The sequence below is a fragment of the Lampetra planeri genome, unplaced genomic scaffold, assembly GCF_965212315.1.
Source record: "Lampetra planeri unplaced genomic scaffold, kcLamPlan1.2.h2 scaffold_1851, whole genome shotgun sequence".
NCBI lineage: Eukaryota > Metazoa > Chordata > Hyperoartia > Petromyzontiformes > Petromyzontidae > Lampetra > Lampetra planeri.
The window spans coordinates 603-24,646 of record NW_027614596.1 but is presented as its reverse complement, the minus strand read 5'-3'; the positions used below and the strand labels follow the sequence as shown (position 1 = coordinate 24,646).

At 54.8% G+C, this 24,044-nt stretch overlaps 1 protein-coding gene across 1 annotated transcript; it reads left to right on the top strand.

The window, feature by feature from the left end:
• The first annotated feature begins 7,600 nt into the window (after positions 1-7,600).
• LOC144740029 (uncharacterized) lies at positions 7,601-23,831 on the top strand. Its single transcript, XM_078622916.1, is given in 9 exon segments — positions 7,601-7,989; positions 10,655-10,990; positions 13,116-13,415; positions 15,453-15,539; positions 17,020-17,055; positions 17,057-17,169; positions 19,381-19,450; positions 21,125-21,261; positions 22,702-23,831. Coding segments are annotated over 8 exon segments (1,149 nt in total). The 5' UTR covers positions 7,601-7,989; positions 10,655-10,714; the 3' UTR covers positions 22,832-23,831.
• Positions 23,832-24,044: the final 213 nt, after the last annotated feature.

The window sequence follows — 24,044 nt, the reverse complement described above, 5'->3', positions numbered from 1 at the left end:
GTGAGCGGGTGGGTGAGCGGGTGGGTGAGCGGGTGGGTGAGCGGGTGGGTGAGCGGGTGGGTGAGCGGGTGGGTGAGCGGGGGTGAGCGAGCGGGTGGGTGAGCGGGTGGGTGAGCGGGTGGGTGAGCGGGTGGGTGAGCGGGTGGGTGAGCGGGTGGGTGAGCGGGCGGGTGAGCGGGTGAGCGAGCGGGTGGGTGAGCGGGTGGGTGAGCGGGTGGGTGAGCGGGGTGAGCGAGCGGGTGGGTGAGCGGGTGGGTGAGCGGGTGGGCGAGCGAGTGGGTGAGCGGGTGGGTGAGCGAGTGGGTGAGCGGGTGGGTGAGCGGGTGGGGTGAGCGGGTGGGTGAGCGCGTGGGTGAGCGGGTGGGTGAGCGAGTGGGTGAGTGTGTGGGCCAGCGTGTGAGAGAGTGAGTGAGAGAGTGAGTGACCGAGCGAGCGGAGAGGCGAGTGAGTGATTGTGTGGGTGAACATGTGGGCGAGGGTATGAACAAGCGAGCGAGTGTGTGGGCGAGTGCGTGGGTGAGTGAGCGATCGGGTGAGCGTGCAGGCGAGTGAGTGGGCGAGCGGGTGGGCTAGCGTGTGAGAGTGAGTGACTGTGTGAGAGAGCGAGCGGGTGTGTGAGTGGGTGAGCGGGCGAGCGTGCGGGCGAGCGTGCGGGCGAGTGTGCGGGTGAGTGTGTGGGTGGGTGAGCGTGCGGGTGAGCGTGTGGGTGAGCGAGTGTGTGGGCGAGTGTGCGGGTGAGCGTGCGAGTGAGTGAGTGTGCGGGGTGAGCGTGTGGGCGAGCGTGTGGGGCGAGCGTGTGGGCGAGCGTGCGGGTGAGCGTACTTGAAGACATGGCCATGAGGGCTTGTATGGGTCTCCATGCCATCATGCAGACCATCATGATGGGGAAGATCGAGATGGTGTTCCCAGCCATGTACATGATGAACAAGTTCATGGGGATCTGCTTCAGCGGTCCCAGGGCGATGTCCCAGCAGCGCTGCACACGCGGAGACACGGGGGGAGACACGGGGGAAGACACGGGGAGACGTGGTGAGACACGGGGTGAGACAAGGGGAGAGACACGGGGGGAGACACGGGGGGAGACACGGGGAGAGACACGGGGAGAGACACGGGGGAGACACGGGGGGAGACACGGGGTAAGACACGGGGGGAGACACGGGGTAAGACACGGGGTAAGACACGGGGGGAGACACGGGGAAAGACACGCGGTGAGACACGGGGGAGACACGGGGGGAGACACGGGGGAGACAATGTGGTGAGACACGGGGAGAGACACGGGGAGACACGGGGTGAGACACGGGGGAGACACGGGGGGAGACACGGGGAGACACGGGGGGAGACACGGGGAGACACGGGGAGACACGGGGGGAGACACGGGGAGACACGGGGGGAGACACGGGGAGACACGGGGGGAGACACGGGGAGACACGGGGGAGACACGGGGGGAGACACGGGGAGACACGGGGGAGACACGGGGGGGAGACACGGGGGGAGACACGGGGAGACACGGGGGGGAGACACGGGGGGAGACACGGGGGGGAGACACGGGGGGAGACACGGGGGGGAGACACGGGGGGAGACACGGGGGGAGACACGGGGAGACACGGGGGGAGACACGGGGGGGAGACACGGGGGGAGACACGGGGAGACACGGGGGGGAGACACGGGGGGAGACACGGGGAGACACGGGGGGAGACACGGGGAGACACGGGGGGAGACACGGGGAGACACGGGGGGAGACACGGGGAGACACGGGGGGAGACACGGGGAGACACGGGGGGAGACACGGGGGAGACACGGGGTGAGACACGGGGAGACACGGGGGTAGGTCGACTCAGCCTCAAATGAGTACCTGCTGCGATGTGCAGTAAACATCGCCACTGGGGGAGAGACAAAGGCGGCCGGGCGTGGTGGTGCTGGCCACCCACCCCCTCGTGTACCCACAGTGCCACAGAGCTCGCAAACGGGTTTTGATTCCTTACCTGTACCCGCACCAGGGTCTACCCGTACCCGGCCGTACCCTACCCGATACCCGGCCGTACCCGTACCCTATACCCGGCTACCCGTACCCGACCGGTATCCGGTAGGGTACGGGTAGGGTACGGGTATCGGGTACCCGATTGCGACCTCCTCTGGGATGAAGCCACGTTGCAGGCGCGGGTGGGTTGATTCTAGGAACTTGAATTGCGAGAAGAGACAAGACGTTGGGAAATGAGTGACACACGGCGACTCACCAGTGACTCACGGCCTACCCGTACCCGTACCCGGCCGCACCAGGGTCGCAAACGGCTACCCGTACCCGGCCGGGTACGGGTACCCGGGTATCGGATAGGGTACGGGTATCGGGTACCCGGTTGCGACCTCTGCAGTGCCGGTAGCCTTCACAGGTAGCTGCTGCTACTCGCTAACAGCACTTGCCCCTCCAGTCTGTGGCAGGCTACACGGGGGATCTTTGTGTATGTGCTGCGACCGCTGGTCTCGCTCACCTTGTCGACGAGGTCCTGGTCATGCTCGCGGATGTTCGAGACGGAGAGAGGTCGGTCAGAGAATCCCACCGGGGCCACCAGATCTCCACGTACCCTGGGGGAGGCAAGGCGGTGGCCGGGAGATGTTGACTACCTCGCCCGGTACGCGGGAGATGTTGACTACCTCGCCCGGTACGCGGGAGGTCGTAGGTTCGATCGCAACCCCTGACGATGCCTGCTGCTGCTGCTGTACATGTGGAGTCTGCGTCTCTCTCATCATCATCATCATCGTGGCTAGGAGATGTTGACTACCTTGCCTGGTACGCGGGAGATGTTGACTACCTCGCCCGGTACGCGGGAGGTCGTAGGTTCGATCCCGACCCCTGACGACGCCTGCTGCTGCTGCACATGTGGAGTCTGCGTCTCTCTCTCTCATCATGATCACGGTGGCCGGGAGATGTTGACTACCTCGCCTGGTATACAGGAGGTCGTGGGTTCGATCACGACCCTGACGACGCCTGCTGCTGCTGCTGTAGTTTGGAGTCTGCGTCTCTCTCTCTCATCATCATCACGCTTGTTAGATGTTGACGACCTTGCCTGGTACGCGGTAGGTCATGGGTTCGATCCTCATCCCTGACAACGCCTGCTGCTGTAGATTTGGAGTCTGCGTCTCTCTCATCATCAACATCATCGTGGCCAGGAGATGTTGACTACCTCGCCCGGTACGCGGGAGGTCGTGGGTTCGATCACGACCCTGACGATACCTGCTGCTGTAGATGTGGAGTCTGCGTCTCTCTCATCATCATCATCACGGTGGCTAGGAGATGTTGACTACCTCGTCTGGTACACAGGAGGTCGTGGGTTCGATCCCGACCCTGACGACGCCTGCTGCTGCTGTAGATGTGGAGTCTGCGTCTCTCTCATCATCATCGATCCCGACCCTGACGACGCCTGCTTATTTCCCTCATTAAAATGCAAATCAATTTATAACATTTTTGACGTGCGTTTTTCTGGATTTTGTTGTTGTCATTCTGTCTCTCACTCTTCAAATAAACCTACCGGTAAAATTATAGACTGATCATTTCTTTGTCAGTGGGCAAACGTACAAAATCAGCAGGGGATCAAATACTTTTTTCCCTCACTGTATATATATCTGTATGTGTGTGTATATCTCTGTGTGTATGTGTGTGTCTCTGTGTCTGTGTGTGTATATATGTGTCTCTGTGTGTGTCTCTGTGTGTGTCTCTGTGTATATATATGTGTGTCTCTGTGTGTGTCTCTGTGTGTATATATATGTGTCTCTGTGTGTGTCTCTGTGTGTGTCTCTGTGTGTGTGTCTGTGTATATATATGTGTGTCTCTGTGTGTGTCTCTGTGTGTATATATATGTGTCTCTGTGTGTGTCTCTGTGTGTGTCTGTGTATATATGTGTCTCTGTGTGTCTCTCTGTGTCTCTGTGTGTGTGTCTCTGTGTGTGTGTGTCTGTGTGTGTATGTATATCTCTATGTATATCTATGTATATAACTGCATATATATGTATATATATGTATATCTATATGTATATATGTATGTATGTGTCTGTGTGTCTCTGAGTCACCTGGCAGTGAACTCTGTGTCTATGTGTGTGTGTGTCTGTGTGTGTATATCTATGTATATATATGTATATATATATGTGTATATGTGTGTGTCTCTGTGTCTCTGTGTCTCCGAGTCACCGGGCAGTGAACTCTGTGTCTCTGTGTGTCTCTGTGTTTCTGTGTGTCTCTATGTGTCTCTCTCTGTGCGTCTCTGTGTGTCTCTGTATATATATGTGTATATGTGTGTGTCTCTGTGTCTCTGTGTCTCTCCGAGTCACCGGGCAGTGAACTCTGTGTCTCTGTGTTTCTGTGTGTCTCTATGTGTCTCTCTCTGTGTGTCTCTGTATATATATGTGTATATGTATGTGTCTCTGTGTGTCTCTGTGTTTCTGTGTGTCTCTATGTGTCTCTCTCTGTGTCTCTGTGTATATATATATAGCTGTCTCTGTGTGTCTCTGTATATATATATGTGTATATGTATGTGTCTCTGTGTCTCTGTGTTTCTGTGTGTCTCTCTCTATGTGTCTCTCTCTGTGTGTCTCTGTATATATATGTGTATATGTATGTGTCTCTGTGTCTCTGTGTTTCTGTGTGTCTCTCTCTATGTGTCTCTCTCTGTGTGTCTCTGTATATATATGTGTATATGTATGTGTCTCTGTGTCTCTGTGTGTCTCTGAGTCACCGGGCAGTGAACTCTGTGTCTCTGTGTGTCTCTGTGTTTCTGTGTGTCTCTATGTGTCTCTCTCTGTGTGTCTATGTGTGTGTATATCTATCTATATATATGTATGTGTCTCTGTGTGTCTCTCCGAGTCACCGGGCAGTGAACTCTGTGTCTCTGTGTTTCTGTGTGTCTCTGTGTTTCTGTGTGTCTCTATGTGTCTCTCTCTGTGTGTCTATGTGTGTGTATATCTATCTATATATATGTGTGTGTCTCTGTGTCTCTGTGTGTCTCTCTGAGTCACCGGGCAGTGAACTCTGTGTCTCTGTGTTTCTGTGTGTCTCTGTGTGTCTCTCTGAGTCACCGGGCAGTGAACTCTGTGTCTCTGTGTTTCTGTGTGTCTCTGTGTTTCTGTGTGTCTCTATGTGTCTCTCTCTGTGTGTCTATGTGTGTGTATATCTATCTATATATATGTATGTGTCTCTGTGTCTCTGTGTGTCTCTCTGAGTCACCGGGCAGTGAACTCTGTGTCTCTGTGTTTCTGTGTGTCTCTATGTGTCTCTCTCTGTGTGTCTCTGTGTGTCTATGTGTGTGTATATCTATGTATATATCTATGTATATATGTGTGTGTCTCTGTGTCTCTCTGAGTCACCGGGCAGTGAACTCGACGCTCCACTTCTGCCTGCGCGACCCGCGCGCCACGCTCGACGCCATGACAGCCGCGCTGACCCCGTCACACACACACACACACCCCCTTACACTTCCGGGTCGCTACTTCCGGTTCTATGCCCCTCCCCCTGCCTCGCGATAGCAAACGCCCACCTCTCGCCAGGCCACGCCCACACCCCACCAGGCCACGCCCATATCTCGCCAGACAACGCCCACACCTCGCCAGACCACGCCCACATCTCGCCAGACCACGCCCACAAATCGCCAGACCTCGCCCACATCTCGCCAGACCACGCCCACACCTCGCCAGACCTCGCCCACATCTCGCCAGACCACGCCCACACCTCGCCAGACCTCGCCCACATCTCGCCAGACCACGCCCACACCTCGCCAGACCTCGCCCACATCTCGCCAGACCACGCCCACACCTCGCCAGACCACGCCCACATCTCGCCAGACCACGCCCACACCTCGCCAGACCACGCCCACATCTCGCCAGACCTCGCCCACATCTCGCCAGACCACGCCCACACCTCGCCAGACCTCGCCCACATCTCGCCAGACCACGCCCACACCTCGCCAGACCACGCCCACATCTCGCCAGACCACGCCCACACCTCGCCAGACCACGCCCACATCTCGCCAGACCTCGCCCACATCTCGCCAGACCACGCCCACACCTCGCCAGACCACGCCCACATCTCGCCAGACCACGCCCACACCTCGCCAGACCACGCCCACATCTCGCCAGACCACGCCCACATCTCGCCAGACCACGCCCACACCTCGCCAGACCTCGCCCACATCTCGCCAGACCACGCCCACACCTCGCCAGACCTCGCCCACATCTCGCCAGACCACGCCCACACCTCGCCAGACCACGCCCACATCTCGCCAGACCACGCCCACACCTCGCCAAGCCACGCCCACTCGGACTCTAGCTCCGCCCACTTTCAAAGGCAACCTCCTTGAACGTCGGATTTTGACCCAAAAAAAATCTGAACATGTACCACTCCATAAGCCAACACTGATTGCGGTGCCGGTTTGAATTAACAACTCTGTGGAACAAAAAAAAAATAACACTGTAACAAAAAAAAACACTGTCAAAAAAAATAACACTGTTGAATAAAATAAAAAAATAACACTGTTGAATAAAATAAAAAAATAACACTGTGGAACAAAAAAAAATAACACTGTGGAACAAAAAAAGTAAATAACACTGGAACAAATAAAATAACACTGTGGAACAAAATAAAATAACACTGTTGAGCAAAATAAATAAATAACACTGTGGAACAAAAAAATAAATATATTTTTTTGATTTGCTCCTGGCTAGTAAGTGGTATTTCGTAATTGCTTACGCCTCAAAAGTACAGAAAGTGTCTATTTACCATAGGTGGGACAAAGTCATTGTTATGCAAGTCCAAGTCGAGTCGCAAGTCATCAAATTCATGACTCGAGTCTGACTCGAGTCCAAGTCACATGACTCGAGTCCACACCTCTGCTATTTACTTCGCACAAACTTTGCTTTTGTGAGCAGGACGGCGACAATTTGAAATCTTGCTACTTTCAGTGAGAAAACGGGCGAATTTCTGTGTTTCCTTCACGTAAAGTCGTGGTCACAAAAGCAAAGTTTGCGTGTAATAATAGCCATGTTCTGTACTTCTAGAGGCATAAGCAATTAGGAAATAACACTTACTACCCAGGGACAGATATCGTGTTACATAGTGTTAGTATTCCTATCGTCCTTGTTGTTGTCATTATTCAGTGTTGCTGAGGCTCTGTAGTTCGCGCCTTTGGGGCTGTCAGTGCCCTCAGGGCACTCCGAGTGGCTCTCAGTGCCCTCAGGGCACTCCGAGTGGCTCTCAGTGCCCTCAGGGCACTCCGGGAGACTCTCAGTGCCCTCAGGGCACTCCGGGAGGCTCTCAGTGCCCTCAGGGCACTCCGGGAGGCTCTCAGTGCCCTCAGGGCACTCCGGGAGACTCTCAGTGCCCTCAGGGCACTCCGGGAGGCTCTCAGTGCCCTCAGGGCACTCCGGGAGGCTCTCAGTGCCCTCAGGGCACTCCGAGTGGCTCTCAGTGCCCTCAGGGCACTCCGGGAGGCTCTCAGTGCCCTCAGGGCACTCCGGGAGACTCTCAGTGCCCTCAGGGCACTCCGAGTGGCTCTCAGTGCCCTCAGGGCACTCCGGGAGACTCTCAGTGCCCTCAGGGCACTCCGGGAGACTCTCAGTGCCCTCAGGGCACTCCGGGAGGCTCTCAGTGCCCTCAGGGCACTCCGGGAGGCTCTCAGTGCCCTCAGGGCACTCCGGGAGGCTGTCAGCGCTCAGATCGCTCTCAGAGAAACTTCGCACTCGAAGCGGCGTTCGGGATATAACGGAATAAAAAACTTTAAAAAATTAAAATAAATCTTAAACAATTCAAACGAATCAAAGGAATTAAACGAAAGTTTAAAATTAAAATTGAACGTTATTTTTGGTGTTTTTTGTTGTTTAATTTACCTCAAAACTTATTCGATTTTACGAGAGGCCCGGGCGTGGAGGGCCGCCGTGCCTCCTTCCCCCATCGCCGGTCTTTCCTAGTTCGGCTGCCGAGGAGAGGCGCTCGCGACCCGGGAAGAGCTGGGTGCGGCTATGGGGGGGTCCGGGGTCTCTGTGCGAGTCTGTGGATCTCTGTGTGATGAGTCTGTGGGTCTCTGTGTGGTGAGTCTGTGGGTCTCTGTGTGATTCTGTGGGTCTCTGTGTGAGTCTGTGCGAGTCTGTGGATCTCTGTGTGAGTCTGTGGATATCTGTGTGATTCTGTGGGTCTCTGTGTGGTGAGTCTGTGGATATCTGTGTGATTCTGTGGATCTCTGTGTGATGAGTCTGTGGGTCTCTGTGTGGTGAGTCTGTGGGTCTCTGTGTGATTCTGTGGGTCTCTGTGTGAGTCTGTGCGAGTCTGTGGATCTCTGTGTGAGTCTGTGGATATCTGTGTGATTCTGTGGGTCTCTGTGTGGTGAGTCTGTGGATATCTGTGTGATTCTGTGGGTCTCTGTGTGATGAGTCTGTGGGTCTCTGTGTGAGTCTGTGGGTCTCTGTGTGATGAGTCTGTGGGTCTCTGTGTTAGTCTGTGGGTCTCTGTGTGGTGAGTCTGTGGGTCTCTGTGTGAGTCTGTGGGTCTCTGTGCGAGTCTGTGGATCTCTGTGTGATTCTGTGGGTCTCTGTGTGAGTCTGTGCGAGTCTGTGGATCTCTGTGTGAGTCTGTGGGTCTCTGTGTGGTGAGTCTGTGGGTCTCTGTGTGAGTCTGTGTGAGTCTGTGGATCTCTGTGTGAGTCTGTGGGTCTCTGTGTGAGTCTGTGGATATCTGTGTGATTCTGTGGGTCTCTGTGTGATTCTGTGGGTCTCTGTGTGATGAGTCTGTGGGTCTCTGTGAGTCTGTGTGAGTCTGTGGGTCTCTATGTTAGTCTGTGGGTCTCTGTGTGGTGAGTCTGTGGGTCTCTGTGTGAGTCTGTGGGTCTCTGTGCGAGTCTGTGGATCTCTGTGTGATTCTGTGGGTCTCTGTGTGAGTCTGTGCGAGTCTGTGGATCTCTGTGTGATGAGTCTGTGGGTCTCTGTGTGGTGAGTCTGTGGGTCTCTGTGTGAGTCTGTGGGTCTCCGTGTGTTAGTCTGTGTGTCTCTGTGTGGTGTGTCTGTGGGTCTCTGTGTTAGTCTGTGGGTCTCTGTGTGAGTCTGTGGGTCTCCGTGTGACTCTGTGGGTCTCTGTGTAAGACTGTGGGTCTCTGTGCTAGTCTGTGGGTCTTTGTGTGATGAGTTTGTGGGTCTCTGTGTGAGTCTGTGGGTCTCTGTGTGAGTCTGTGGGTCTCTGTGTTAGTCTAAGGGGCTCTGTGCGGTGAGTCTGTGGGTCTCTGTGTGAGTCTGTGGGTCTCTGTGTGAGTCTGTGGGTCTCTGTGTGAGTCTGTGGGTCTCTGTGTGAGTCTGTGGGTCTCTGTGTGATGAGTTTGTGGGTCTCTGTGTGAGTTTTGTGGGTTTCTGTGTGGTGAGTCTGTGGGTCTCTGTGTGAGTCTGTGGGTCTCCGTGTGTTAGTCTGTGGGTCTCTGTGTGAGTCTGTGGGTCTCTGGTGCGAGTTTGTGGGTCTCTGTGTGAGTCTGTGGGTCTCTGTGAGTCTGTGGGTCTCTGTGTGAGTCTGTGGGTCTCTGTGAGTCTGTGGGTCTCTGTGTGAGTAGTCTGTGGATCTCTGTGTGAGTCTGTGGGTCTCTGTGTGATGAGTCTGTGGGTCTCTACTTTGTGAGTAGTCTATGGGTCTCTCTGTGAGTCTGTGGGTCTCTACTGTGTGAGTAGTCTGTGGGTCTCTACTGTGTGATGAGTCTGTGGGTCTCTGTGTGAGTCTGTGGGTCTCTGTGAGTCTGTGGGTCTCTGTGTGAGTCTGTGGGTCTCTGTGAGTCTGTGGGTCTCTGTGTGAGTAGTCTGTGGATCTCTGTGTGAGTCTGTGGGTCTCTGTGTGATGAGTCTGTGGGTCTCTACTGTGTGAGTAGTCTATGGGTCTCTCTGTGAGTCTGTGGGTCTGTGTGTGATGAGTCTGTGGGTCTCTACTGTGTGAGTAGTCTATGGGTCTCTCTGTGAGTCTGTGGGTCTGTGTGTGAGTAGTCTGCGGGTCTGTAGCATGTACGGACTCTATATATACCAACACACCCTACATACAATAGAGTCGGTAGTACAATAGAGTCATCTATCTACACACCCTGCATACAATAGTAGTAGTAGTCGTATCTACTGACTCCATATCTGCCTACACACCATCCTCCACCACCTCCATCACCACCTCCTCCTCCCACTCCTCCACCTCTACCACCTCTTCCACCACCACCATCTCCTTCCACTCCTCCACCTCTTCCACCACCATCACCTCCATCACCACCACCTCCACCACTACCACCTCCTCCTCCACCTTCCACTCCTCCTCCACCTCCTCCCACTCCTCCACCTCCTCCTCCCACTCCTAATCCACCACCTCCTCCCTCCTCCTTCCACTCCTCCACCTCCTCCTCCCACTCCACCTCCACCACCTCCTCCCTCCTCCTTCCACTCCTCCACCTCCTCCTCCCACTCCACCTCCACCACCTCCTCCCTCCTCCTTCCACTCCTCCACCTCCTCCTCCCACTCCACCTCCACCACCTCCTCCCACTCCTCATCCACCACCTCCTCCTCCCACTCCACCTCCACCACCTCCTCCACCACCTCCTCCTCCCACTCCACCTCCTCCACCTCCCACTCCACCTCCACCACCTCCTCCTCCCTCCTCCTCCTCCCGCAGACTCCTCCCGATGCGCGTGACGGGGCTATCTCCTCGTGCGGCCCTCCTGCTGCCCCGGTGATGTCCATGAGCTGCACCCCGGTGCCGTTGCCTCTCCACAACAACAACAACAGCAGCAGCAGCAGCAGCAACAACAAGAGCAGCAACAACAGCAAGAACAACAACAAGCCGGGGAGAGGATCCCACGACTCTGGCCGCAGCGGCGAGGGTTGCCGTGTGACCGAAAACACGCTGGCGGGAGGCGGTGATGCCGGTGGTGGCGGTGATGCCGGTGGTGGCGCCGGCGGTGACGGCGGCGGTCGCATCGGCAGCATCACCATCTTCGCGGGATGCGCGGTAAAACCAAAAAATATTTGCGCTCCGTTACTCGTGCCGGCGCTGTTGACTGTGGCTTGACCGTAGACTCGGCACCGCACCGTAGACTCAGCACCGCACCGTAGACTCGGCACCGCACCGTAGACTCGGCACCGCACCGTAGACTCGGCACCGCACCGTAGACTCGGCACCGCACCGTAGACTCGGCACCGCACCGTAGACTCAGCACTGCACCGTAGACTCAGCACTGCACCGTAGACTCAGCACTGCACCGTAGACTCAGCACTGCACCATAGACTCAGCACCACACCGTAGACTCAGCACTGCACCATAGACTCAACACCGCACCGTAGACTCAGCACTGCACCATAGACTCAACACTGCCCATAGACTCAGCACTGCCCATAGACTCAGCACTGCACCATAGACTCAACACCGCACCGTAGACTCAGCACCACACCGTAGACTCAGCACTGCACCATAGACTCAACACCGCACCGTAGACTCAACACTGCCCATAGACTCAGCACTGCCCATAGACTCAGCACTGCACCATAGACTCAGCACTGCACCGTAGACTCAGCACTGCCCATAGACTCAACACTGCCCATAGACTCAGCACTGCCCATAGACTCAACACCGCACCGTAGACTCAGCACTGCCCATAGACTCAACACTGCACCATAGACTCAACACCACACCGTAGACTCAGCACTGCACCATAGACTCAACACTGCACCGTAGACTCAGCACCACACCGTAGACTCAGCACTGCACCATAGACTCAACACTGCACCATAGACTCAACACCACACCGTAGACTCAGCACTGCACCATAGACTCAACACTGCACCATAGACTCAACACCGCACCGTAGACTCAGCACTGCCCATAGACTCAACACTGCACCGTAGACTCAGCACCACACCGTAGACTCAGCACTGCACCATAGACTCAACACCGCACCGTAGACTCAGCACTGCACATAGACTCAGCACTGCACCATAGACTCAACACTGCCCATAGACTCAGCACTGCCCATAGACTCAGCACTGCACCATAGACTCAGCACTGCACCGTAGACTCAGCACTGCCCATAGACTCAACACTGCCCATAGACTCAGCACTGCCCATAGACTCAGCACTGCACCGTAGACTCAGCACTGCACCGTAGACTCAGCACTGCACCGTAGACTCAGCACCGCACCGTAGACTCAACACTGCACCGTAGACTCAACACTGCACCGTAGACTCAACACTGCACCGTAGACTCAGCACCGCACCATAGACTCAACACTGCACCGTAGACTCAGCACTGCACCGTAGACTCAGCACTGCACCGTAGACTCAACACTGCACCATAGACTCAACACTGCACCATAGACTCAACACTGCACCGTAGACTCAACACTGCACCGTAGACTCAACACTGCACCGTAGACTCAGCACTGCACCATAGACTCAACACTGCACCATAGACTCAGCACTGCACCGTAGACTCAACACTGCACCGTAGACTCAACACTGCACCGTAGACTCAACACTGCACCGTAGACTCAGCACTGCACCATAGACTCAACACTGCACCGTAGACTCAACACTGCACCGTAGACTCAACACTGCACCGTAGACTCAACACTGCACCATAGACTCAGCACTGCACCATAGACTCAACACTGCACCATAGACTCAACACTGCACCATAGACTCAACACTGCACCATAGACTCAACACTGCACCGTAGACTCAACACTGCACCGTAGACTCAGCACTGCACCGTAGACTCAACACTGCACCGTAGACTCAACACTGCACCATAGACTCAACACTGCACCGTAGACTCAGCACTGCACCGTAGACTCAGCACTGCACCGTAGACTCAGCACCGCACCGTAGACTCAACACTGCACCACCACCGCCACCACCTCCAACACCACCACCAACACCACCGCCATCACTACCACCACCGCCATCACCATCACCTCCAACACCACCACCACCACCATCACCTCCAACATCACCACCTCCACCACCACCGCCACCACCTCCACCACCATCACCGCCACCACCGCCACCACCACACGGCTAATCCACCGTTGTTGTTGTTGCTGTTGTTACCCCGGCCGTCGCCTTCCTGTCTCTGCAGCATCATCAGCAGCATCATCATCAGCAGCAGCATCATCAGCAGCATCATCATCAGCAGCAGCAGCATCAGCAGCAGCAGCAGCAGCATCATCAGCAGCATCAGCAGCAGTGCGACGCGACGTTCGACAGCGCCGCTGCTCCGGACGCGTCGAGACGCGGCAGCAGCGTCAGCGCCGTCAGCTGCGTCAGCTGCTGCGTGAGCTGCGAGCAGCAGCCGGGAGACGTGGCCCAGTGGCCGGACCGCCCGCCCACCCCCACCATCATCGGCCACGAGGTCATGGAGGAGAGAGCCAGGTTCACGGTGAGAGAGACGCAGAGAGAGACAGAGACAGAGAGAGAGAGAGACAGAGAGAGACGCAGAGAGAGAGAGAGAGTGGGAGAGACAGAGAGAGAGAGAGAGACAGACAGAGAGACAGGTTCACGGTGAGAGAGACAGACAGAGAGAGAGACAGAGAGAGAGAGAGACAGAGAGAGAGAGAGAGACAGAGAGAAAGAGAGAGAGAGACAGAGAGAGAGAGACGCAGAGAGAGAGAGAGAGAGTGGGAGAGACAGAGAGAGAGAGAGACAGACAGAGAGACAGGTTCACGGTGAGAGAGACAGACAGAGAGACAGAGAGAGACGGAGAGAGACACAGAGAGACTTGACTTTTAAACAACTTTTATTGCCGCCAGCAGCAGCAACAGCACTGGAGGCGATTTCGATATGAAACACACAAAGTCACCAGCAACACAAATGAAAAGAAACGCTACAAATCCACGCGCCGTGGCGCTAAAAGCACCGCGCACAACACGAAAGAAAAGTCACGTGGTGGTGGTGGTGGTTGTGATGGTCATCACGCGCGCAACAGCAGAGGTCGCAAACGCGTTTTGATTCCTTACCCGTACCCGGCCGCACCAGGGTCGCAAACGGGTACCCGTACCCGTACCCTACCCGTACCCGTACCCTACCCGTACCCGTACCCGGCCGTACCCTACCCGTACCCTACACGTATCCGGCCGGGTATCAGGTAGGGTACGGATACCCGATTGCGACCTCTGGGATGAAGCCACGTTGCAGGCGCGGGTGGGTTGATTATAGGAACTTGAATTGTGAGAAGAGACAAGACGTTGGGAAATGAGTGACACACGGCGACTCACCAGTGACTCACGGCCTACCCGGCTACCCGTACCCGGCCGCACCAGGGTCGCAAACGGGTACCCGTACCCTACCCTATAACCGGCTACACCGTACCCGACTCTGAGACCCTGAGACGCGGTCTCTACTCTAGACCCTGAGACCCTGAGACCCGGTCTCTACTCTAGACACTGAGACCCTGAGACCCGGTCTCTACTCTAGACACTGAGACCCTGAGACCCGGTCTCTACTCTAGACCCTGAAACCCTGAGACCCGGTCTCTACTCTAGACCCTGAGACCCTGAGACCCGGTCTCTACTCTAGACCCTGAGACCCTGAGACCCGGTCTCTACTCTAGACCCTGAGACCCTGAGACCCGGTCTCTACTCTAGACCCTGAGACCCTGAGACGCGGTCTCTACTCTAGACCCTGAGACCCTGAGACCCGGTCTCTACTCTAGACACTGAGACCCTGAGACCCGGTCTCTACTCTAGACCCTGAGACCCTGAGACCCGGTCTCTACTCTAGACTCTGAGACCCTGAGACCCGGTCTCTACTCTAGACCCTGAGACCCGGTCTCTACTCTAGACCCTGAGACCCTGAGACCCGGTCTCTACTCTAGACTCTGAGACCCTGAGACCCGGTCTCTACTCTAGACGCTGAGACCCTGAGACCCGGTCTCTACTCTAGACCCTGAGACCCTGAGACCCGGTCTCTACTCTAGATCCTGAGACCCTGAGACCCGGTCTCTACTCTAGACCCTGAGACCCTGAGACCCGGTCTCTACTCTAGACCCTGAGACCCTGAGACCCGGTCTCTACTCTAGACTCTGAGACTCTGAGACCCTGAGACCCGGTCTCTACTCTAGACCCTGAGACCCTGAGACCCGGTCTCTACTCTAGACCCTGAGACCCGGTCTCTTCTCTAGACACTGAGACCCTGAGACCCGGTCTCTACTCTAGACCCTGAGACCCTGAGACCCGGTCTCTACTCTAGACCCTGAGACCCTGAGACCCGGTCTCTACTCTAGACCCTGAGACCCTGAGACCCGGTCTCTACTCTAGACCCTGAGACCCTGAGACCCGGTCTCTACTCTAGACCCTGAGACCCTGAGACCCGGTCTCTACTCTAGACCCTGAGACCCTGAGACCCGGTCTCTACTCTAGACCCTGAGACCCTGAGACCCGGTCTCCACTCTAGACTCTGAGTCTCCACTCGTCTGCAGGTCTACAAGGTGCTGGTGCGACGGAGCGTTGGGGAGAGTTGGGTCGTCTTCCGCAGGTACACCGACTTCTCCCGCCTCAACGACAAGGTGCGTACGTGCGTGTACGTGTGTGTACGTACGTGCGTGTACGTGTGTGTGTACGTGTGTGTGTGCGTGTGTGTGTGTGCGTGTGTGTGTGCGTGTGTGTGTACGTGTGTGTGTGCGTGTGTGTGTACGTGTGTGTGTGTGTGTGCGTGTGTGTGCGTGTGTGTGTACGTGTGTGCGTGTGTGTGTGCGTGTGTGTGTGCGTGTGTGTGTGCGTGTGTGTGTACGTGTGTGTGTACGTGTGTGTGTGCGTGTGTGTGTGCGTGTGTGTACGTGTGTGTGTACGTGTGTGTGTGCGTGTGTGTGTGCGTGTGTGTGTGTGCGTGTGTGTGTGCGTGTGTGTGTACGTGTGTGTGTGCGTGTGTGTGTACGTGTGTGTGTGTGTGTGCGTGTGTGTGCGTGTGTGTGTACGTGTGTGCGTGTGTGTGTGCGTGTGTGTGTGCGTGTGTGTGTGCGTGTGTGTGTACGTGTGTGTGTACGTGTGTGTGTGCGTGTGTGTGTGCGTGTGTGTACGTGTGTGTGTGCGTGTGTGTACGTGTGTGTGTGTGTGTGTGCGTGTGTGTGTGCGTGTGTGTGTACGTGTGTGTGTACGTGTGTGTGTACGTGTGTGTGTGCGTGTGTGTGCGTGTGTGTGTGTGTGTGCGTGTGTGTGTGCGTGTGTGTGTACGTGTGTGTGTACGTGTGTGTGTGCGTGTGTGTGTGCGTGTGTGTACGTGTGTGTGTGTGTGTGTGTACGTGTGTGTGTGTGTGTGTGCGTGTGTGTGTGCATGTGTGTGTACGTGTGTGTGTGCGTGTGTGTGTGCGTGTGTGTGTGTGTGTGCGTGTATGTGCGCGTACGTGTACGTGTGTTTGTGCGTACGTGTGTGTACGTGCCTGTAAGTGTGCGTACATGTGTACGTGCGTGTGTGTGCGAGTGTGCGTGTATGTGCGTGCGTGTGTGTACGTGTGTGTGTGTGCGAGTGTGCGTGTATGTGCGTGCGTGTGTGTACGTGTGTGTGTGTGTGCGAGTGTGCGTGTATGTGCGTGCGTGTGTGTACGTGTGTGTGTGTGCGAGTGTGCGTGTATGTGCGTGCGTGTGTGTACGTGTGTGTGTGTGCGAGTGTGCATGTATGTGCGTGCGTGTGTGTACGTGTGTGTGTGTGCGAGTGTGCGTGTATGTGCGTGCGTGTGTGTACGTGTGTGTGTGTGCGAGTGTGCGTGTATGTGCGTGCGTGTGTGTACGTGTGTGTGTGTGCGGAGTGTGCGTGTATGTGCGTGCGTGTGTGTACGTGTGTGTGTGTGCGAGTGTGCGTGTATGTGCGTGCGTGTGTGTACGTGTGTGTGTGTGCGAGTGTGCGTGTATGTGCGTGTGTGTACGTGTACGTGCGTGTACGTGTTTTTGTTCGTTAATGTTGTTGATGTTGCTGATGTTGTGGCGATGTTACTGTTGACGTTGTTTGTTGTTGTTGTTGTTTGTTGTTGTTGTTGTTGATGCCCCCCGTAGCTACGCGAGATGTTCCCCGGTTTCCGCCTGGCGTTGCCCCCCCAAACGCTGGTTCAGGGACAACTTTGAGGTCGAGTTCTTGGAGGAGAGGACCCTGGGGCTGGCCGCATTCCTGCAAAACCTCGTCGCTCACCAAGACGTGGCCAACTGGTGAGTGTGGTGGTGGTGAGTGTGGTGGTGGTGAGTGAGTGGTGAGCGTGGTGGTGAGCGTGGTGGTGAGTGTGGTGGTGGTGGTGAGTGAGTGGTGAGCGTGGTGGTGAGCGTGGTGGTGAGTGGAGGAGAGGACCCTGGGACTGGCCGCATTCCTGCAAAACCTCGTCGCTCACCAAGACGTGGCCAACTGGTGAGTGTGGTGGTGGTGAGTGTGGTGGTGAGTGTGGTGGTGAGTGTGGTGGTGAGTGTGGTGGTGAGTGTGGTGGTGAGTGTGGTGGTGGTGGTGAGTGTGGTGGTGGTGAGTGTGGTGGTGGTGAGTGAGTGGTGAGCGTGGTCGTGAGTGGAGGAGAGGACCCTGGGGCTGGCCGCATTCCTGCAAAACCTCGTCGCTCACCAAGACGTGGCCAACTGGTGAGTGTGGTGGTGAGCGTGGTGGTGAGTGTGGTGGTGAGCGTGGTGGTGGTGGTGAGCGTGGTGGTGAGTGTGGTGGTGAGCGTGGTGGTGAGTGTGGTGGTGAGCGTGGTGGTGGTGAGTGTGGTGAGTGTGGTGGTGAGTGTGGTGGTGAGTGTGGTGGTGAGTGTGGTGGTGGTGAGTGTGGTGATGGTGGTGATGATCGTGGTGGTGGTGGCCCTGCTGAGGAGTGTGGTGGTGAGTGTGTGTGCCTACGATCCATCCTGGGTTTAACCTGCAGGCTGGATTGTGTGAGGAGCTCACAAATCCTCAAAATATCTGGGCAAAGTCCCATCGGTGAGCTCCTCCGGTAGGCAAGGCTGCGTTGGCTGGGTCATGTAGCCCGCATGCCCAGCCACCGCATGCCTAAACAGCTTTTGTTCGTCCGGATCGAGGGGGCTAAACGGGTGCGACACGGGCTAGAGAAGAGATGGAGTGATGTGGTACAGGAGGACGTGGAGCTGAGTGAGTGGGTGAGTGTGTGAGTGACACGGGCTAGAGAAGAGGTGGAGTGACGTGGTACAGGAGGACGTGGAGCTGAGTGAGTGGGTGACTGTGTGAGTGACACGGGCTAGAGAAGAGGTGGAGTGACGTGGTACAGGATGACGTGGAGCTGAGTGAGTGGGTGAGTGTGTGAGTGACACGGGCTAGAGAAGAGGTGGAGCGATGTGGTACAGGAGGATGTGGAGCTGAGTGGACTTGCCGATGACTGGTACCAGCGGTGTCAAGATCGGCCTCAGTGGAGGAGGCTCGTGAAGGACGCTACTGGGCAGTTGGAGGCAGTCGCCCTCCAACAACAACGGAGGGCGGAGGAGCGACGCTCACAACAACGAGCGGAGCGCCGGGTGGCTAAAGCACAGCAAGTTGGCACAGTAGGGGGCACAGGTGGTGCATCAGCCAGTCATCATCTCGGTCAGTCGACCCGTGGCACCTGCTGGGTCTGCCCCGTGACCTCCTGCCAGCGGGCGTTCGACACTTCACGTGGTAGCCTCAAGGTGCACATGGCCTGGCACAAGCGTCGTGGTGACGTCACCGCGACTTAGTGGCGAATGGCGGTTGTTGTTGTTGTGTGTGACTGTGTGACTGTGTGTGTGTGTGTCTGTGTGTGTGTCTGTGTGTGTGACTGTGTGTGTGTCTGTCTGTGTGTCTGTGTGTGTGTGACTGTGTGTGTGTGTGTCTGTGTGTGTGTGTGTGTCTGTGTGTGTGTGTGTGTCTGTGTGTGTGTGTGTGTCTGTGCGTGTGTGTGTGTCTGTGTGTGTGTCTGTGTGTGTGTGTCTGTGTGTGTGTCTGTGTGTGTGTGTGTGTGTCTGTGTCTGTGTGTGTGTCTGTGTGTGTGTCTGTGTGTGTGACTGTGTGTGACTGTGTGTGTGTGTCTGTGTGTGTGTGTCTGTGTGTGTGACTGTGTGTGTGTGTCTGTGTGACTGTGTGTGTGTGACTGTGTGTGTGTGTGACTGTGTGTGTGTGTGTCTGTGTGTGTGTGTGTGTCTGTGCGTGTGTGTGTGTCTGTGTGTGTGTCTGTGTGTGTGTGTGTCTGTGTGTGTGTGTGTCTGTGTGTGTGTGTGTGTCTGTGTGTGTGTCTGTGTGTGTGTCTGTGTGTGTGACTGTGTGTGACTGTGTGTGTGTGTCTGTGTGTGTGTGTCTGTGTGTGTGTGTGTGACTGTGTGTGTGTGTCTGTGTGACTGTGTGTGTGTGACTGTGTGTGTGTGTGTCTGTGTGTGTGTCTGTGTGTCTGTGTGTGACTGTCTGTGACTGTGTCAGTGTCCCCGTGAGGGAGTTCCTTTGCCTCGATGACTCACCAGGCCCCTTCGACAGCCTAGAGGAGAGCCGGGTAACAACAACAACCACCACAACAACAACAACAACCACCACAACCACCACCACAACAACCACAACAACAACTACAAACGATAACTACCACCACCACAACCACAAAAAAATAAAAATAACTACAACAAAATCGATAATAACAACAACCACCACAACCACAATAACCACCACAACAATAACAACAACAACCACAACAGCAACAATAACCACCACCAGAACAACAACCACCACAACAACCACAAAAACCACAACAACAACCACAACAACAACCACCACTACAACAGCAACAACCACAACAACAACCACAACAACAACCACAACAACCACAACAACAACCACAACAACAACCACAACAACCACAACAACAACCACAACAACAACCACAACAACAACAACCACAACAACCACGACAACAATCACGACAACAACCACGACAACAACAACCACAACAACAACCACAACAATACCCACGACAACAACCACAACAACCACAACAACAACCACAACAACAACCACAACAACCACAACAACAACCACAACAACCGCAACAACAACCACAACAACAACCACAACAACAACCACAACAATAACCACAAGAACCACGACAATAACCACGACAACAACCACAACAACAACAATAACCACAACAACAACAACAACAACCACAACAACCACGACAACAATCACGACAACAACCACGACAACAACCACAACAACAACCACAACAACAACCACAACAACAACAACAACAACCACAACCACAACAACAATCACGACAACAACCACAAGAACCAACAACCACCACGTGGTTGGTTGTGGTTGTTGATGGTGGTTGTGGTGGTGGTTATTGATGGTTGTGGTTGTTGTTGTTGATGGTTGTATTTGTTGTTGATGGTTGCGGTTGTTGTTGGTGGCCGTTGTTTTTGTTGTTGATGGTTGTGGTTGTCGATGGTTGCGGTTGTTGTTGTTGATGGTTGTTTTTGTTGTTGATGGTTGCGGTTGTTGTTGGTGGCCGTTGTTTTTGTTGTTGATGGTTGTTGTTGTTGATGGTTGTTTTTGTTGTTGATGGTTGCGGTTGTTGATGGTTGTTTTTGTTGTTGATGGTTGCGGTTGTTGATGGTTGTTTTTGTTGTTGATGGTTGCGGTTGTTGATGGTTGTTGTTGTTGATGGTTGTTGTTGTTGATGGTTGTTTTTGTTGTTGATGGTTGTTTTTGTTGTTGATGGTTGCGGTTGTTGATGGTTGTTTTTGTTGTTGATGGTTGCGGTTGTTGTTGGTGGCCGTTGTTTTTGTTGTTGATGGTTGTTGTTGTTGATGGTTGTTTTTGTTGTTGATGGTTGCGGTTGTTGATGGTTGTTTTTGTTGTTGATGGTTGCGGTTGTTGATGGTTGTTTTTGTTGTTGATGGTTGCGGTTGTTGATGGTTGTTGTTGTTGATGGTTGTTGTTGTTGATGGTTGTTTTTGTTGTTGATGGTTGTTTTTGTTGTTGATGGTTGCGGTTGTTGATGGTTGTTTTTGTTGTTGATGGTTGCGGTTATTGTCGGTGGCCGTTGTTGATGGCCGTGTTTGTTGCCGTCGATTTCTGCCGAGTGCTGTGCTTGTTGCCAATTGTTGTTGTTGTTGTTGTTGGTTGTTGTTGATCGTTGTTGTTGACGTCTGCGTGCGCGCGCCGCAAGGCGTTTTGCGAGAGTCTTGAGGAGACGAACTTCCGGCTCCTCAAGGAGCTCGCTGAGGCCCATCAGGAGACGTCTCGGCTACGCGCCGAACTCCTGCAGAGCCGCACATCCATCGAAGCCCTGGAGACAGGGATCAGGTGACTGGAGTAGAGACCGGAGATCAGAGTCTAGAGTAGAGACCGGGTCTCAGGGTCTCAGGGTCTAGAGTAGAGACCGGGTCTCAGGGTCTCAGTGTCTAGAGTAGAGACCGGGTCTCAGAGTCTCAGTGTCTAGAGTAGAGACCGGGTCTCAGGGTCTCAGGGTCTAGAGTAGAGACCGGGTCTCAGGGTCTCAGTGTCTAGAGTAGAGACCGGGTCTCAGGGTCTCAGCGTCTAGAGTAGAGACCGGGTCTCAGCGTCTAGAGTAGAGACCGGGTCTCAGGGTCTCAGAGTCTAGAGTAGAGACCGGGTCTCAGGGTCTCAGGGTCTAGAGTAGAGACCGGGTCTCAGGGTCTCAGCGTCTAGAGTAGAGACCGGGTCTCAGGGTCTCAGTGTCTAGAGTAGAGACCGGGTCTCAGGGTCTCAGCGTCTAGAGTAGAGACCGGGTCTCAGCGTCTAGAGTAGAGACCGGGTCTCAGGGTCTCAGAGTCTAGAGTAGAGACCGGGTCTCAGGGTCTCAGGGTCTAGAGTAGAGACCGGGTCTCAGGGTCTAGAGTAGAGACCGGGTCTCAGGGTCTCAGTGTCTAGAGTAGAGACCGGGTCTCAGGGTCTCAGCGTCTAGAGTAGAGACCGGGTCTCAGGGTCTCAGTGTCTAGAGTAGAGACCGGGTCTCAGGGTCTCAGCGTCTAGAGTAGAGACCGGGTCTCAGCGTCTAGAGTAGAGACCGGGTCTCAGGGTCTCAGAGTCTAGAGTAGAGACCGGGTCTCAGGGTCTCAGGGTCTAGAGTAGAGACCGGGTCTCAGGGTCTCAGGGTCTAGAGTAGAGACCGGGTCTCAGGGTCTCAGCGTCTAGAGTAAAGACCGGGTCTCAGGGTCTCAGGGTCTCAGGGTCTAGAGTAGAGACCGGGTCTCAGGGTCTCAGGGTCTAGGGTAGAGACCGGGTCTCAGGGTCTCAGGGTCTAGAGTAGAGACCGGAGATCAGGGTCTAGAGTAGAGACCGGGTCTCAGGGTCTCAGGGTCTAGAGTAGAGACCGGGTCTCAGGGTCTAGAGTAGAGACCGGGTCTCAGGGTCTAGAGTAGAGACCGGGTCTCAGGGTCAGAGTCTAGAGTAGAGACCGGGTCTCAGGGTCTAGAGTAGAGACCGGGTCTCAGGGTCTAGAGTAGAGACCGGGTCTCAGGGTCTCAGGGTCTAGAGTAGAGACCGGGTCTCAGGGTCTAGAGTAGAGACCGGGTCTCAGGGTCTAGAGTAGAGACCGGAGATCAGGGTCTAGAGTAGAAACCGGGTGTCAGAGTCTAGAGTCTAGAGTAGAGACCGCGTCTCAGGGTCTAGAGTAGAGACCGGGTCTCAGCAGGTCTCAGGGTCTAGAGTAGAGACCGGGTCATCATTTCCACCATCGCGGTTTCTAATCTCTCTCCCCCCTCTCTTCCTCGGCCTCCGCAGGGAACTCAAGGCGGCCAGTCCATCCGGCCACAGCACCGTGGAATTGTCGCCGGCGGTGACGGAGGACAAGGCGCCGCTGGCGGGAAGCGCGACGCTGTCGGCCGCCAACGCAGAGGGAGCGTCGCCATGAATTTACAACCACCACCAAAACCTCAACAACCACAACAACTAACACCACAACAACAACAACCACAACAATATACAACCAGCACCACCACAACCTCAACAACCACAACAACTAACACCACAGCAGCAACAACCACAACAATATACAACCAGCACCACCACAACCTCAACAACCACAACAACTAACACCACAGCAGCAACAACCACAACAATATACAACCAGCACCACCACAACCTCAACAACCACAACAACTAACACCACAGCAACTACACCGACCACAACAATATACAACCAGCACCACCACAACCTCAACAACCACAACAACTAACACCACAGCAACTACACCGACCACAACAATATACAACCAGCACCACCACAACCTCAACAACCACAACAACTAACACCACAGCAACAACAACCACAACAATATACAACCAGCACCACCAAAACCTCAACAACCACAACAACCACAACAACTAACACCACAGCAACTACACCGACCACAACAAGCACAAAAAGCACCACAGCAACAACCACCACCGCAGAAAACACAACAACAACCACAGCAACCAGCACAACCACCACAACCAAAACAGCAATCACAACAACCACCACAGCAACAACAACCACCACAACAACAACAACCACCACAACAACCACCACAGCAACAACAACCACAACAACCACCACAGCAACCAGCACAACCACCACAACAACCACAACAACCACCACAGCAAACACAACAACCACCACAGCAACAACAACCACCACAACAACCACCACAGCAACCACCACAACCACCACAACAACCACAACAGCAATCACAACAACCACTACAGCAACAACTACAACACACAACAACCACCACAGCAACAACAACCACCACAACAACCACCACAACAACCACCACAGCAACCACCACAACAACCACAACAGCAACAACAACCACCACAACAACCACCACAACAACCACAACAGCAATCACAACAACCACCACAGCAAACACAGCAACAACAGCCACAACAACCACCACAACAACAACCACCACAACCACAACAACAACGAGAGCCGTGCAAGAATCCTGCCAAACCCTGAGTCCGACTCCTGGCTGTGACTCTGAACATCGTCACAGCCAGCAACCATTGTTGTTGATGTTGTTGTTGTCGTTGTTGTTGTTGTTGTTGTCGTTACATTGTTTCGCGTTGTCACCTTTCAA